The sequence below is a fragment of the Calypte anna genome, chromosome 3, assembly GCF_003957555.1.
Source record: "Calypte anna isolate BGI_N300 chromosome 3, bCalAnn1_v1.p, whole genome shotgun sequence".
NCBI classification, from domain to species: Eukaryota; Metazoa; Chordata; class Aves; order Apodiformes; family Trochilidae; genus Calypte; species Calypte anna.
Genome location: NC_044246.1, coordinates 3,777,325 through 3,793,275, shown reverse-complemented (window position 1 = coordinate 3,793,275; position 15,951 = coordinate 3,777,325). Strand labels below are relative to the sequence as shown.

Below are 15,951 nucleotides of genomic sequence, written 5' to 3'. Positions count from 1 at the left end.
ATGCAACACATTTTCCAAGATACTGGGCCCCAAGACCCTATTGAATTAAAATGGAGACAGAAACAGAGCTTTATGGTAATGCCAATTTTAGTGAGAATACCTGACAGGGATGAGCCTGGATTTATTCAGACATTTCTGCATCTGACTGCTTCTTTTCCTTCTGCATTTTCATCCCTGCAAGAAGGTGTTTGGTGCAAAGCAGAGTGCAAAACTCAGAGCCAGCAATGCAGAGCTGGCTCCTGCCTCAAGAAGTTGCCTCTGATTCATTAGAAGAACCAAGGGGGGCAAATCTGATGGGGAAAGCAGTGACCCCAGTGAGCCCCTGCAAGCCTCAGGTTGCCCCACTCAAGGTGGCCAAAGCCCCACAAGCTGGTCCCTTGTTTTCTACACAAGAAACAAACAGCAAAGGTAATTGGGACCCAAAGGGATTTGCAGGGCACGTAGGAAACAGAAAGATAATGAGAAGATATTGCTATGTCCCAGTTCTCTGTGGCACCATCCAGGTTCTGCATGGCTAAGGGAAGGAGTTGGACCCCAAGCTGTAGGGTCTCTCTAAGGAGAGCCCCAAGCCATTGGGAAATGGTCTGGAGACAAGGAGAACTAAATTCCTTCCCCACACCTTTTCTGTTAAAAAGACACTAAAGGAAGTCACAGATTGTGCCCAAAAGTTTGTTACAAGCAGACCCCATTGCAACCCCTGGGCCATCAGCCCCCTACCCAGCCATGTCCCACATCCTTGTCTGCCCTTGTCCTGTTCCCCAGGAAGATACCCAAGGTTGGGGGTGTCCTGGTGCTGCTGGGGGTGTCCTGGTGATGGAGGGGCAGTGGGACAGCCCCCATAGCACCCACAGCACACCAGGGAGCCCCTGGGCCCCATGGGGGTCTCATGATAAGTGGCTGCTGGAGAGGCTGACACCCTGTGTGAGACCACCTCTGGTGTCAACTTAAGCATGAGCCATTACCCAGGAGGACAGGAGCAGAGAAAGAAAGGTTTTTTTAAATTTTTTTTGTTTGTTTTTTGAGAGGCTCATTCCTCTCATATCAAGTACAACCCCATCAAGTGGAAAGAGCAAGATGTCATTTACTCCAAAACCCATCACCCTCCTCTCAAGGAGGGAGATTCATGATACACTCCAGACTCCCTCCTTTCTTTACCCTTAAAAAAAAAGGTCTGGGACTATTTGTTAGCACCAGGAAGGTAGCTACAGATCACTCAAAGGTACTCCAAGTCTTAGTGCTTAATTTCTTTTAATCTCAAAGCCAACAACAAGAGGGAATTAAGGCAGATCTCAAGAGTATAAACCTTCAGATGTTGTACTTCATTTCATCTCAAAACACAGTATCCTTAAAACTTCCTCCTTTCTTTACCCTTAAAAGCAAAGACTGAGATCCCCATCCCAAATGCCATTTGCCTAAGTTCATACATCCATGAATTCCAACAAAGCAGTTTTTTAGGACATGAACTGACCAGATGAACAACAGCAATGGGAACAGCCACACACCCACAGCTACACACTGACCCCAGACAGCACACCTACAAGTACTAAAGTACAACCCACTGGGAAAATAGCCAGCACCTACCTTTAAAAAAAAAAAAATTAAAAAACCAAACCTATATTCACTGGATAGTCAGATTTTCCACAACATCAAATGTTGTCAGGATCTTAAAAAAAGCAAGATATTATCATTTTTTGCTCCAATTTAATCTTTCATACACACCCACCTCTGCCATATGTAATCAGAAATGAATCACAGTCAGAACAGCAGGTCCTTTCAGTCTTTTTTTATGCTTTTTCTTCCCTAGGAAAAAAAAAACCCAACACTTCCATTTGTGCCCACTGCTGCATCTTTCATCTCAGTTCTGTAATCTTCCTGTCCAATGCACAGCTAATTGCCCTCATCCATAGAGACACACAAGATACTCTTTGCTTCTCTGTCCCCTGTGTATCCCTCTCTGACATGATTTTTGCATCTTTACAGTGTGTCTCATCAACTCCACTTCAGTCTGCCCAGTTCTCCACTGCCCAGCTGCAGCTTTGTCTTGCTTGGTTTTATTCTTTGTCCTTTTTAATGGCAAATCCAGCTTCTTAGAACAGGTCTTGTGAATCCCACATGATGTCAAAGAAAGCAGAATCAAAAGCATGTTTTCTATCTCATGCCATTAACACAAAGTGTCTTCACAGAAAATCAGGGGATAATCAAGGAGTAATTTATACAGAGCCAGAATAAGCTAAGCAGCTTTCCAAGCCTGTTTCCCTGCAGTCAGGGAGCTCTGGTGGTTTTTCTTTTTAAAAGACCCACTCAGGTCTGTGTCTGCTCATTTTCAGACAGAGACTGGGATTAACCCATTCACATCGTGTTCTTTAAGGAATATGAAGTGGGAGCTTGGATAAGCCTTGCCACAGGGAAGTGAGACATCAAATGTTACTCTGCTCATGCATTTGTCTCAGCCACACATTCCCTTTGACTCCATCTGTTCTGTTTTCCATCAGCACACCCAAATTTTAGCAGTGTTTGGAAGGATGGGATATTTTAGGGATTACATTCCACTGACCTTTACACAGGGGCTGTATCCATAATTACCTTCTCTTGGGGAAGCACCTGGTAGTTCCAAACTGCTACATCCATCTGCTCCAAAATTTTGGGAAGCTGAGCAGAGGTGGGAAGCAAACTGCCTACATGAACAAGCACAGCTAAAAGAAATGGCCAGATTCTTTGAAGTTTAGGGCATACAAGACAGTTTCCTGTGACCTAGGAGGCTGTGCAGAATTTAACCACTCAGCTCCACTCTTGGCATCCTCAGGAGACTCAGCAGAGAGGTTGATTTCCTCTCCAGGTTGATTGGGAAGTATCCAGAGAAGGAAATTGTTTGCAATCCTGTTTCTATGGTGTTGACAAAGGGACACGAGTAGGTGTAGGAACTAATCTACTTCTTTTAAATGATCCCATCAATAGCTGCAAGGGAAAAAAGAAACCAAACCTCATTTGATGCAGTAACAGATCTAGGAATAAATATACCTTTTCCCTGTAAAAGGCTGGTCAGTGTCTGTTGAGAAGACCTTGACCTGCAGTGCTTACAGGCTTCCTTGCCTCAAGTACTAACTAAAAACTGGTTTTCTGCATAAAAGCAGAGAGGAACAGGTTTTTTCCATGAAGGTTACCAACACTGGGTTTTTCTCCAAATGCACCTTCAATAGCAGAGCTGTGGGCAAAAGAAGGAAGGGAACACTGACAGCAAAGTCACACTAAGCTTTAGAATAAAAAAGGCTGTCATGGCATGCACTTGCATAACCTCAGTGATGATGGAAGCAGGAAAATGTGCTCTAAACTCAGTAAAACTACCTGAAAAGAACTTTTCAGTTTCATTCCATGTGAGAAGATATTAAGCCTTTGTATTATTCACTTCTTTAGCAAAACTTCAAACATTAAATCATCCTATAAAGATCTTCCAAGTGGCAGTGTACATCTTTGTGATTTATTGCAATGGTCTCCCAGGGGAAGGGGTGGGTTCCCCCACTTTGGGAAATTTTAAATCTCAGCTTGAGGGGATGCTGAGATATCTCACATAAACAAAAGGGTTGGACCAGAGGATCCTTGAGCTCCCTTCCAACCTGACATTCTATGATTTACCATAACGACAGCATCACAGCTCTGCTAGGAAGACAGAAGTAATTTCTACTTGAAATGCAGGGACAGAATATATAGATAGATATTTTTTTCCCATGATTTTCCATGGTTATGCAAGTCAAAGGCAGATATTTCTCTAGTGACATAAGTAAGCATGAACAAGTCACATCAGCAGCACTTTATCCACTTACAGTCAGAGATTTTGGCCCAGATATTTCTGAAGCAGAATGTGCCATGAGCAAGTAAGTAGCTTCCATAGCTTTCTTTCCACCTCAGGAATCTGTAAGTATTGACCTCAATCTAATAAGAATAAAGCCTTCAGATTCAATCTGGGGCTTGAACCAAGATCACCTCCACTGTTAGATTGTGGAATATATGTGGCTGGCTTTTATGGTCCAATTTGACTCCAAAACTCTTCCTCCAGGTTCTCTGCTGCTGGATTGCATCTTGAGAACATGATGTGCATTGGATCTTCCCCTCCATCCTGCAAAGACCTTCTGCAACTCTGCCCAGTGCTGACTGTAGCCATTCAAATAGAAGCTAAAAGCCTTTCTTCCCTTACCTAGATCACTTTCCCCTCCCTTGATTACTTAGCTGTTTAGCTCTGCTAAGGCTCTAGAGAACCCAGGGCAAATGAACAACTCCATGCTCCATCAACCTATATTGTACTGTAGGAGCTGCTGGAGACTCACTTGAAAGAACTAAATTAAAGTTCTTCATTTAACTTTCACCAAATAACATCACTCCTGACAAAAGTCCAATCAAGGGTGAAGTCTTTGCAGCTGCCATGCAATCAGACATTGGTAATTAAAGGTAAGGAAAACCTTTTTGAAGGTGAGGGTGGTCACAACCTGGAATTTAATGCTGTGTTTGCTTCTCTGCCTCAGGCTGAAACATCCCCCCATCCTGCACATGGTCTTTTCACCTCCCAGGTGACATCCTCTCTCATCTGCAAAAAAACATCTGTCACCTGGGAACATGAGAGAATAAATAGACATGATGGGGTAAGTAACTGTACTGCACAACCTGGTCTTTCTGGAAAACAATGTGCTCATTAAAAAAAAAAATATTAAAAACTACTTGAAATATTCATTTTAACCTCCTCAAGGTGACCAGGAGAGGCTGATTGTTAAGACATGGTCTGGGGAACTTCTCCCTGTTCTACAGGAGCATGGTTTTTAGAGATGCCAACTCAGAGCACATTTAGTATTTGAGAGAAATACTCTGGAAATCCATAAAAAGCTAGTTATGCCCTCTAAATGCAACTTGAAGAGGAGCTGCTGTGCTTTTTCAGCAGGGAAAATCCTTTTTGTCCTCAGGTCCAGGCTCAAAAAGAGGGTCTGGAGGACATAGGAAATGCAGAGCCCAGTAGCACCAGTTGGCTGTAACTTTTAAGACTTCAGCATTCCCTGTTATTGCTGCCACCCTAAAACATGACCCCTAACAGCAGGAAGGGCTTTTACATCCAAGTTCCAATTTTCTGGTCACTAAACTATACAGACATCCAAAGCATGGGACTCTTGGAAGAGAACACCAGTTACCCCAGTTAAAGAACATCAAAAAGCCAGGATATTTGCACCTTCCAGGACCCTCCACAAAGACAGACCAGGAGCAATAATTCCCCTTTATTACAGAGTATTTCCTGCCCAGATTACTCACCTAGCAAAGGAAAGCCTCATCCAAAGCCAACCCACTCTTGAAGGAAGGCACAAGCACACCACCAATTAAGTCTAAGGCAGGAAAAACCAGAAATTAAAAGTCTAAGTTGAGTTACTGGCACTGATTAGTTCATTATTAAAGTTGTAGTATTTTCTTGTAGTTAAAAAGACCACAAGAGTTTTGTAAATTGCTCTGTATTGTTTTTTCTTTAGCTCATTCTCATTAACCTACTTAATGCTTTTGCTACTCCATACCTTCCCTTTCATGAAGGGGCAGTGTGCCAAACCAAACAGCTTGGTACTAGGTTCCATCCTGCTTTTATTCAAGGATTTCTTTCCAGCACTGACATAGCTGAAGTCTCATGAGACAGACTTCAGCCCACCAGGACTCTGTCTTCTGGCACCAGATGATCTCTAGATTTGCCACTAGGATTCTCCTCTTTAGATTTTAACCAAAAGGCAGCACTAAGAAGTTTTGGTGCTAACCAAAGATAATTTTTTAGCTCACAAAAAACCCCTCTTGCTTTTCAGCCCAGAACCCAGGAAGATTCTTACAGCCAGCACCTTGGAACTGAGAATATGGTTTTGTAAGTGCTCTGTGCCTGACACTGCATTTCTTGCTTGTGCTCCAGTAGTGACTGAAGGATGTGCTGCCACTTCCAGGGACAGCTGTCCTCACCTTTCCCTCAGCAGGTATGGAACTCAACTCCTGGGTCAGAACAGTGTCCAATAAAATAATGATGATGCCAGAATAAGTATGCTTAGCACAATGCAAATTATGATTTATGGCCTAAAACCAGTCACTCTGCAAGCTGGAATGACATGAATTTAATTATATACAATGTAGAAGTTTCTATACCTTGGAATTTCACTCATTAAAATCACCACAGAGGGAATACCTTTCATTTGGATCAAAAAATCATGACACTAAACTGAACTTTTGCCAAACCAAATCACCACAGTATGTAAAACATGCAGCATCTCCCATCACCAGAATGAAAGGGCAGCAGCAACTTCTTCTGCATCTATTCCAAGGAAGAAATATTCACAGCAGTACCCAGGCACCTCCCTCAAGAGACATCTGCATCTATTTCTGACAACCATAAATCAAACTCCTTTATTTCAAAGGAAATCTGAATTTGGGAATTAATAGGTCATTAACTCAATTCTTTCCCAGCATGCAAATGCTAATCCCAGTTCTGTGAAATGGATATTAGTCTGGAGTATTGATATAAAGAAATAAACCAGCAAAGACAGAGAAATTAAGTGATAATTGATTCTGAAACAGCATCATATCATGAAGCCTATGGTCCAGAACCTGATCTTAAATCTTGCTTATAAATAAGTATCATCAATAAAACTTACAGAGCTCTTACAAGAGGTGCATCAGCTTGATATTTAAACATTTTTACAGGGCCTAGCTAGTTCTAGAGGTAGATAAAACTTCTATCAGAACACATGACAGAACTTCCTCTGGGCTCCAGTTCTAGTTCCACCTCACTTCCCCACCCCAAGATGTTTCCTCAGGCAGATTTCTGCCTGTCCTCCTGCACAGATTTCAGCACCCCGTGTAGCATCAATCTTCTGCATTTACCTCTTAATAGCAAAATGCAGGAATTGAAAACCACCATAAAAAAAAGTGAAGATGAGCAGCTTTAAGACAGGCAAACTGTCAGCTCAGTTGAGAGCCATCATCACACCCTGTTCTGAGAATGTAAATGTTTTATTTCACATCCCTGCTCTTCATAACTCTTAATTTTATATTTTCTTTAATTTTTTTTTTTCTGGGGGGGGGAGGAAGGGGTCAGCCTTGCTCCTTGCTCTAGAGCCAAGTTGGTTGAGGCCTGCAGACAGGTACCTTATAGAGTGCTTCCCAAGGCAAAACCAGTGGCTCAACTTGCCACACAAGCCAGTCCACTGGAGACCGCCGTGCCCTGCTGCCATGTGTCCCCTCGTGTCACACCCCACTCGTAGAACCACTCTGCCCCCAAACCTTGCCAGGTTTGGGCAGCCAGAGGGAATCCCAGCCCCGTTTCCAGCATCTTTTCAGCACAGGGCAGTTCTCACCCACCTGCAAGCACCAGAGCACAGCCAGACACGGGCTCTGCCAACCTCCCGGCTCCGGGGGGTCCCTGCCCGCTGCCCGTCGGAGGTCCCCGGTGCTGGAGCCGCTCGGGGCCCCGCCACAGCGCCGGGGAGGGGATGGCTGTGACTAAGCACCCGCGGCCTCGCCGCACCCGCATCCTCACCGCCCGACCGGGGCTTTCCCCGCATCACCGGGGGGGACATCGGGCAGGTGGTACCCATCGCCTCCTCCATCCCCGATACCACATCTGAGGCCGACAGCCAGGCCCACAGGGGCTTCTCAGCGCTGCCGGACACGCCAGGCCTGGGCTCCCCGCTCCGGACATCACCCCCACTCCCTCAGTCAGGGCTGCCCGGAGCCCCCCGGACCCACCGCATCCCCCGCCCCGGCAGTACCGCCGTACCGCTTCCATCCTTGAAGTGAGGGGGTGGGACATCTCGCAGCGACCGGGTCCAACCCCCCTTCTCCGCTTCCTCCTCCTCCTCCTCCTCCATAGGGCCGGGGCCGCCCGGGACGGCGCTGCCGCCGCTCTGCCGCTGCCTCCGCCGCTCCGCCGGGGTGACCGCAACCCTGGGGACGCGGCGCCGAACCGCCCGACCCCGCGGGCTGGGCCCTTGGGGACGCCCTTCGTCCTCTTCGTCCTCCTCCTCCTCATCCTGGGAAGAGGCAGCGGAGCGGGAGTCAGCCGAGGTGCTGTAGAAAGGGTTCCCGCTGCTGTCCTGGCCCGATTCCCCGAAGACGTCGTCAGAAATCTGCAGGCTCTCGTAACGGGATCGGGCCGCTTCCAGCAGGGACAGCGCCTTTCTCCGCGCCTGCCCACCGCTGCCCTCCGCCATCATCTCGGCCGCCTCCAGCAGCCGCCCTCGTTCCCCTCGGCCCGGTTCGGTCGGGTCCTGAGGCCGCAGGCAGCAGCCCAACAGCAGGAGCGGTTCGGGGACGGTGGCGGGCAGGCAGGGACTGGGGGTAACCCCGCCGGCACCGCCGGGGCTGAGCGCTGCCTCCCTCTCCCGCCCGCACCACCCGCCCCTGTGTGTGTGCAGGGACATGGGGGGAAGGAGCCAGCTCAACATCTCCAAGTACCACATCCAACCAATTACCGCGGCAATCCGCGCCCGGGAGGTGGGGTTATATGGGAGCCGCGGAATAACGCGGGCCGCCCACCGCCCCTCCCCGCCGCCCGCCGCCGCTCCGCCCATTTAAAACCACAGCGCCGGGACAGGAGGGGACGATGCTGCTGCGCTCCGCCGCCGGAAGGGGGGACCCTGCGCCGAGCCCGGCGTCTGGCCCCCTTCCCCTTCCTCTTGCCCATCCCCATCATCCCCATCATCCCCATCATCCCCATCATCCCCATCATCATCATCATCCCCATCATCCCCACCATCCCCATCATCCCCATCATCCCCATCCCCATCATCCCCATCTCCATCATCTCCATCATCCCCTTCCCCATCCCCTTCCCCATCCCCTTCCCCATCTCTTTCCCCATCCCCTTCTCCATCCCCTTCCCCGTCCCCTTCCCCATCCCCATCTTCATCCCCTTCCCCATTCCCCTCTCCCCCCTTTTCCTCCCCCTCTTACTTCCTTTTCCCCCTTTTCCCTTCGCCTTTCCCCCCTTCCCGTTCTGTCCCCTTCCCCGTTCCCTTCCCCCGTCCCTGCTCCCTCCATCCCGCGGTCCCACCCGGAGCTGTCCCCTCGTCCCGCGGTGCTGGATGCGGACGGGCCCATCGGCCTCTCCCAGCCCCTCTGTAGCTCCAGTGGGTGCGGGGTGTGGGGGAAGGTGTCCCGCGGGCCACACATGGGCTCCCACAGTGGGGATCCCGGGGTTAGGGGGAGAAAAGTGCCGAGGTAGGGCCCAGGTGGGTCGGGGCTTTGATGGGGTGGCCTCGGGCACATCAAGTTGGTTGTGGCTTTGTGGCAGGCAGGGCTGTGGCAGTCCTGATGTTAGAGGATCGTAGCTGAAGCAATAAACAACCGTGAAAGAACGTGCTCCAGGATGAGATAGATGCATATAAATAGATCATAGAATCACTGAATCATAGAATAATTTGGGTTGGAAGGGACCTTTAAAGGTCATCTACCCCAACCCCCCTGCAGTCAGCAGGGACACCTCACCTAGATCAGGGTACTCAGCATCAAACCTCACCTTGAATAACTTCAGGGATGAGGCCTCAACCACCTCCCTGGGCAGCCTCTTCCATTTCTCCAGCACTATCATGGTAAGTATTTTTTCCTGACATCCAATCTAAATCAACTCTTCAAATCAGAGAATTGCTCAGTCTGGAAAAGACCTTGAAGATCATTGAGTCCAGCCTTGTCCTAACCCTATTACCCTGTTCCCAATGACTCACCGTGTCCCCAAGCACCACATTCATCTTCTCTAATTTAAAATCATTGCTTGAAATCCCTCCGAATTTCTAGCAAGGGCTCAAATCCAGAGGCATTTCTCTCAATCAAGGACACCAAGGTGGCTCCAAAATAGGACATAGAGCTCCAGTGCTGGGGTGGCCCTTGGAGAAGAGCAGGGAAGGAGCTATATCAGAGGGCTGTGGGTGCCTGGGCTCCTCCAGATGGGTGCTCACCAGCTGCTGGGGCTGTCACCCAGCTGGAAGGTGGGTGACACCATCCTCCTGCCCATTGCTGTGTCCAGCACTGAGCACCCTGCAGGTTGTGGGGCAGAGGAGCTGCATTCTGTGATGTGGTTTCTTGGCCAAATAGGGTGTAAATTAACCATTTCCCCCCCAAATCATCATTGGTTTTAAAGCAATATTGTGGCAGAAGAAAAAGGATGGAAGTGAAAGCACCCATTAGGTACACATGGTTCAGAAGTGTCCCTGGAGTAACTGAAGGATTTCATACATCAGCTGAAGCCCCTGGTTGCTCAGCAGTCAGGATGTCTGGCTGATGTTACAGGAATGTTTGAAATCTCTGATCAAGGTTTTTTTATTATTATTACTGCTGGCATCCCACTGTGCTGGTTACTACACAAGCACTCATTAAGAAGACACAGTCCCTGCCTCCCTTCTCACTGGCAGGGGAAGCAGCTATTTCATAATGTGCTTTCAAAATAAAGAGTAATCGGATTTTGTGGATTGATTGTGTGGAAGGGAGAGGGGGACTTGTGTGGGCTGATCTGAAGATCTGCTAGTGCTGAATATTTTAAGGATTTTATCATCCTGAATGTTTCTGTCTCCAAAAATATGAAGACTGATGGCCTTCTGGTGACTCCAGCACAAACTGGGATATGATATCATAAAGCTGGGCTGGGTAAGTAAAAGTCCAATTTTATGGTCTGTTCAGATATTTTTAAATTGCAATGACTTCATTAAAACTTTAAAGTTCTGTGTAGTGAATGCAGCAAGAGTCAGGGGAAAGCATCCCTCTCCTGTGCATCCTTAAGCAAACAGAAAAGCCCTGTGTAATTTGGGGGGGGTGGTGAGATTTAAGCTAGATTTCTACTTCACAAAATATCCTAAGTGTCTTATTGATTATATTAAAAAATTACTAAGCTTATATACAAATGGATTTTTAATGGTTTCAGGGTGTTTTTTTGGTTTGGTTTGGGTTTGACTTTTGTTTGGTTGTTTTGTTTTTTTCCTGAAAGCTCTGTCAACTTAGCCTGTAACTTGGGCATCATACTGGATTCATTTCTTCTCCCTGGTCACCAGAAATTATAGCTCTGTAGGCAAAACCATCCTTTTAATTGCATCCATGCCACCCTTTGGAATGCCCTGGCAAGGGATAACTGGACCTTTAGGATTTTCTTTGTTGGTAACAAGTGACCAACTTGAACCTCAATTCAGTTGCCTTGGCTGGCATGTATAAAACCACAGGTTATTTTCCACCAATGTTGTCAGTTTTATACCAGTCCTCATAAACCAAAAGCCCAGTGATGAGCTTCTCACACAATGAGTTTTAAGACTGAAAAAGACCTCTTCAAAAATGCTGGCAGGTTCTTTGTACTAAAGACATTGAAATAAACTTCTGATTTGTGGATTGATAGATGGATGGATCTTTCTACCCAGGCTCTATGAGAGTGTCCATGGACACTGAAATGTCTTTAAACACTGTTTTTCAGTAAAATGCAGCCATGGGAAGAACTTCTCTGAAGTCCAGCACAGAAAAGGTGTCTCAGAATGGGAATAGGAACACTCCCAAGATTGAACAAACCCCCCAGCCTTCTCTACCTTGCAGCAAAGATAATTTCTCTCAACTCTTGCACACCTCATCCCGAAAGCAGGATCCCACCACACTGAGAGGACTTTCTTACCTTAAGGGTATGCCAGATGTCAGAAGTTCAATTTTCCTTTATTTAAAGGTCACTCAGGACACAAGAGCTCTGGGAGACCAGTAGGGAGAGGCAGGACTGATCCTTGCAGGTACTAAAATCCATCAGGACATTTGAAGGATGGAGTCTCCTGCTATGCACACACATTTGCATCTTGGTGGTGGAATTCTCCCCTCTTTCACTCTAACCTGAAAAAAAAAAAGCCAAGTAGCTCATCTGCCTGTCCCACAAGCAGAGAAAGAGAATGCTTTAGGCTCTGATTTTTGATCTCTGACCAAATGGTTGTGGAGAGGCAGAGATAGGAGAGGGGGATCTAAAAATGGTTGTGTCAGCCTGTTGGGTTTTTATGAAAAGTCAAAAAAAAAGGTCACCAGTGGTGGTTTTCAGCTGGAAGAACCAAACATCTCAACCTAATGGAACATTGGATTGCCAGGAAGGTGACCATGAGCCAGCAGTGTGCCCAGGTGGCCAAGAAGGCCAATGGCATCCTGGGCTGGCTCAGGAACAGCATGGCCAGCAGGTCCAGGGAAGGGATTCTGCCCCTGTGCTCAGCTCTGGGGAGGCCACACCTTGAGTCCTGTGTCCAGTTCTGGGCCCCTCAGGAAGTTCAGGAAGGAGATTGAGGTGCTGGAGCAGGTCCAGAGAAGAGCAAGGAGGCTGTGAAGGGATCCAGCACAAGTGCTGTGAGGAAGGGCTGAGGGAGCTGGGGGTGTTGAGGCTGGAGAAGAGGAGGCTCAGGGGAGACCTCATCACTCTCTCCAACTCCCTGAAAGGAGGTTGGAGCCAGGGGGGGTTGGGCTCTTTTCCCAGGCAACTCTCAGCAAGACAAGAGGGCACAAAAGGTCTCAAGTTGTGCCAGGGGAGGTTTAGGTTGGAGATGAGAAAGAATTTCTTTCTGGAGAGGGTGATCAGGCATTGGAATGGGCTGCCCAGGGAAGTAGTGGATTCTCCGTGTCTGGAGATATTTCCAAAGAGCCTGGATGTGGCACTGAGTGCCATGGGCTGGGAACTGCAGCGGGAGTGGATCAAGGGTTGGACTTGATGATCTCTGAGGTCCCTTCCAACCCAGCCAATTCTAGGATTCTAGGATTATGAACACAGCTATCTGTTAAAGTTCTGCTGAACCACTGTGCAACGTGATGGGGATTGAAACTTCACAGGAGAAGAAAAGTGAGGCCTTGTGCCTGGAGTGGGAAGTCCTGAACTTCTCACTTCTCAGCAACTTCTCATATTTAGACATCAAGCTCTCTGAGACACAGCTTGGGATGCTCTCATGCAGAACTTCCCACCATCAAACCCTCAGATACAAGGGAATATTGACATTTCCATCTCCTCCCTAAGCTTCCTCACTGCCTATTGATTTCACAGACTGTGTTGACCTAAGCCCTGCCATGTGCCTGGGCTTTTCACAGCACAAATACCTCAAGACAGAATAATATTTAATCAGGCTGCAAAATTATTCTTTCCTAATCCCTCCTTCTGCGAGCAGGGCAGCGCAGAACCTGAATTTCCAACTCTTTTCCAGCTCTGTGTCCTCACAAAAGGATTCTGTGGAGTCAATTAACTCATCCAGAGTGAGGTCAAGAGGCCCCAGTTCCCTCTCCCATGACTGCACAGCCTCAGGAAAACTTGGCAAAAAGGCTTCATCCACCTTGAAAACACCAAAAACTTGGAGCCAGGGTGTGGATTCCTTCCAAGCTCCTGAGAAGAAGCGAGGAGGAGATGGAAAAGGAAAGGGAAGAGCATGGATCAGGCTGTTTCTCAGCACCCCACCATGGGATTTCCCTACATCACTGGCAGGAAAGCCCCAACCAGTGGTCTCACCACTTTTCCCACTCTGGAATAAAAATTCCTGTTACATTCCTGCCTAGCACCTGGAAAAGCTCTGCAGGGCCCCATTTGCCACTGCTTTGCCCTATCTAACACATTCACATTTCCCATGGAACTTTCTCCCCCTCCCTACAGTTATCCTGTTGGAAATAACATGGATATAGGTGGGGTTTTTTTTACCTTTTCAACTCCTCAGGTATTTGCAGCATGACAGCAATAGCATCACCTCTGTGGGTGTTTCCTTCTTGCTTTCTGGTTTTCAGCTTTTTTGGTAGTGTTTGGATGCTCTGCTTCTTGGGTTGGTTTTTTACATCGCCCAAAGCTGATGGAAAAAGAAAGGGAAAAAGAAAGTTGCTATTTTCAAATGGGAGAAAGGGAGCAAATAGATTTTTCTCAGAATAAAAATAGGACAAATGATTTTTTATAATTTCTAACACTCAAATAGGTTTGGGCTGGAATTTAAAGTTTAGCAGAGAAATCTGAGAGTTTCAGTGATGAATACTTTTGATTTTTCTTTTTTTTTTTGGCTTAAGTGCCTGTGAAAACCACATTTTGAGCCTGCACACTACATTTTTAGCAAAAATCTCTTACAAACACCTCTCAGGCAAGCTCCAAAGGGAAAGACAAAGTGTGTTGCTCCAACATGCATGGAAGATTTGCTGTTTCATCACTACTTTATGGAAGGTCCATAGAGAACATGCCTGCAAAATACCTGTCTTTTTCCCTGGTGCAGAAGCTGTGTCTGATAAGCCAGGAGAACAGAACTGTGGTGGCTCTGAAAAATGAGAATGCTTTAATACTGCACATTTTTTTTTTCCACTGAAAACCACACATTTTAAAAATATACTTCTTGAAAGGCTGACCCCAGGCACACACATTTCACAGTAAAATGGGATCCAGAAAGGTAGAACCTCTGAAGAGTGCTCTTAAAGGCTGCAGTCCTTCCCTGTACATGTACAGCTTTTGAGCAAGATGGGAGTGGAACCTAGAAAATCCCTGAGTTTGGGAGTGTGGCAACATCTGGAGGCTGTTTTTTTAGCTGGTTAATTCTATTAAAACACCCTACAGGATCCTGAAGTTTGCAGGGAGTGATGCTCAAAGGCAGGGACAGAAACTTTGCTCCTCAGTCAGCTCTGTGATCACATCTCCAGCCCTTACCATGCAAATAACACATCCCAAGAGACCTGGATTTCTTCCACCCTCAACCAGATTTGCTCTAAATGGTAATTTCAGGTCTTAACCTATTTGTTCATTAGCCAAATGAAAAGGTAAAAGCTTTTTTTTCAGAGGCAGCTATGTCGTTGTAAATGAATTTGTTCATTGCTTTTGTAGGGGGGCTTGTAAGTTTAACTTTCCAGCACAGAAGTAGAGCATTAATATTATTATATATTGTAAGAGTTAATGATAATTTAATAATATTCATTTAATAAATATTTTCTAATTATTATAATTATATTATTGTTTATAATGAATATTTGATAATTAACAACTCAGTAATAGTTACCTTAGCAATATATTAATAAAACATTAAACCACTTTAGAAAAGAAGCTGAAACTTACCATCTACCACCACTTTCCTTTCCAGTGTTGGAATGCATTCTGCTTTTTAGCATCTTTTTCCTAAAATGCCCTTTGAAGCCACCAGGAAACACAGAATCTCATCTGGCAGTTGCCAAGATGCATTTCTTAGTGTTTATCTAAACAGGGTTCACTCTGGCAAGAACCTATGCTAAACCTTCTCATAAAACATTAACCCTTTTAGTAAGCAGATTAGTAAAATAGGTTTAAATTGATGCTTTGCTGCAGCTCATCAAATGCCAAACAGATTCATTTGTGTTTAGGTCAAAAGCATCCCCCTCAATCCCATCATTAGGGGATTCAGCTTCTCTCCAGAGAAAAAAAAAAAAAAAGGGAAAAAAGAGGCTGAAAAGGCTTCTTTGATGGGAGATTGGAATTGCTTAAAGATATGAAATGGAATCACATCTTCCCCCAAAGCAGAATAATGTCAGGCACAGGGCAGAGCAGATGGCTGTTAGGAAAATTCAGAGATTTTCTCCCTCTGCTCAAACAATTCAGCCCCAAGTCAGACAAGTTCCCAATCAGCTCCCACCAAATAAGACTTTCAGAAGGCAAAATCTGAGCATAAAAGGGAGGACAGAGAAGAAGAAAGGAAGAGAGGCTGTTTCCATTACCAAAATAATTGTTAATCTCAAAAATTCCTTCTGTTTGACATCTGTTACCCCAGAGAGGAGAATTTTCCCAAAAAAGGCTGAAAGTTCAATCATCCCAAAAGAAGCTGGCTTTGCTCTTGAGGGTGATTGAACATTTGCAGCAGTGAATAAAATGTCCAAACCCTTCCCAAACCTCAGGATTTGGTCCTTTCAGGGCACATCAATGCCTGCTGGTTGGCACACTCTGAATTTTTGTTTTGAGATGCACCAAGGGAAGGTACCAATTCCAGTAAT

General features: G+C 46.4%; 1 protein-coding gene across 1 annotated transcript in view; it reads right to left on the bottom strand.

The window, feature by feature from the left end:
* PGBD5 (piggyBac transposable element derived 5) overlaps window positions 1-8,465 on the bottom strand; it is a 67,198-nt gene extending 58,733 nt beyond the window's left edge. The window contains exon 1 of the mRNA XM_030448443.1: window positions 7,775-8,465. Coding sequence (XP_030304303.1) covers window positions 7,775-8,456 — 682 coding nt within the window. The 5' untranslated portion in view covers window positions 8,457-8,465. The remainder of the gene's footprint in view (window positions 1-7,774) is intronic.
* Between the last annotated feature and the right edge of the window lie 7,486 nt (window positions 8,466-15,951).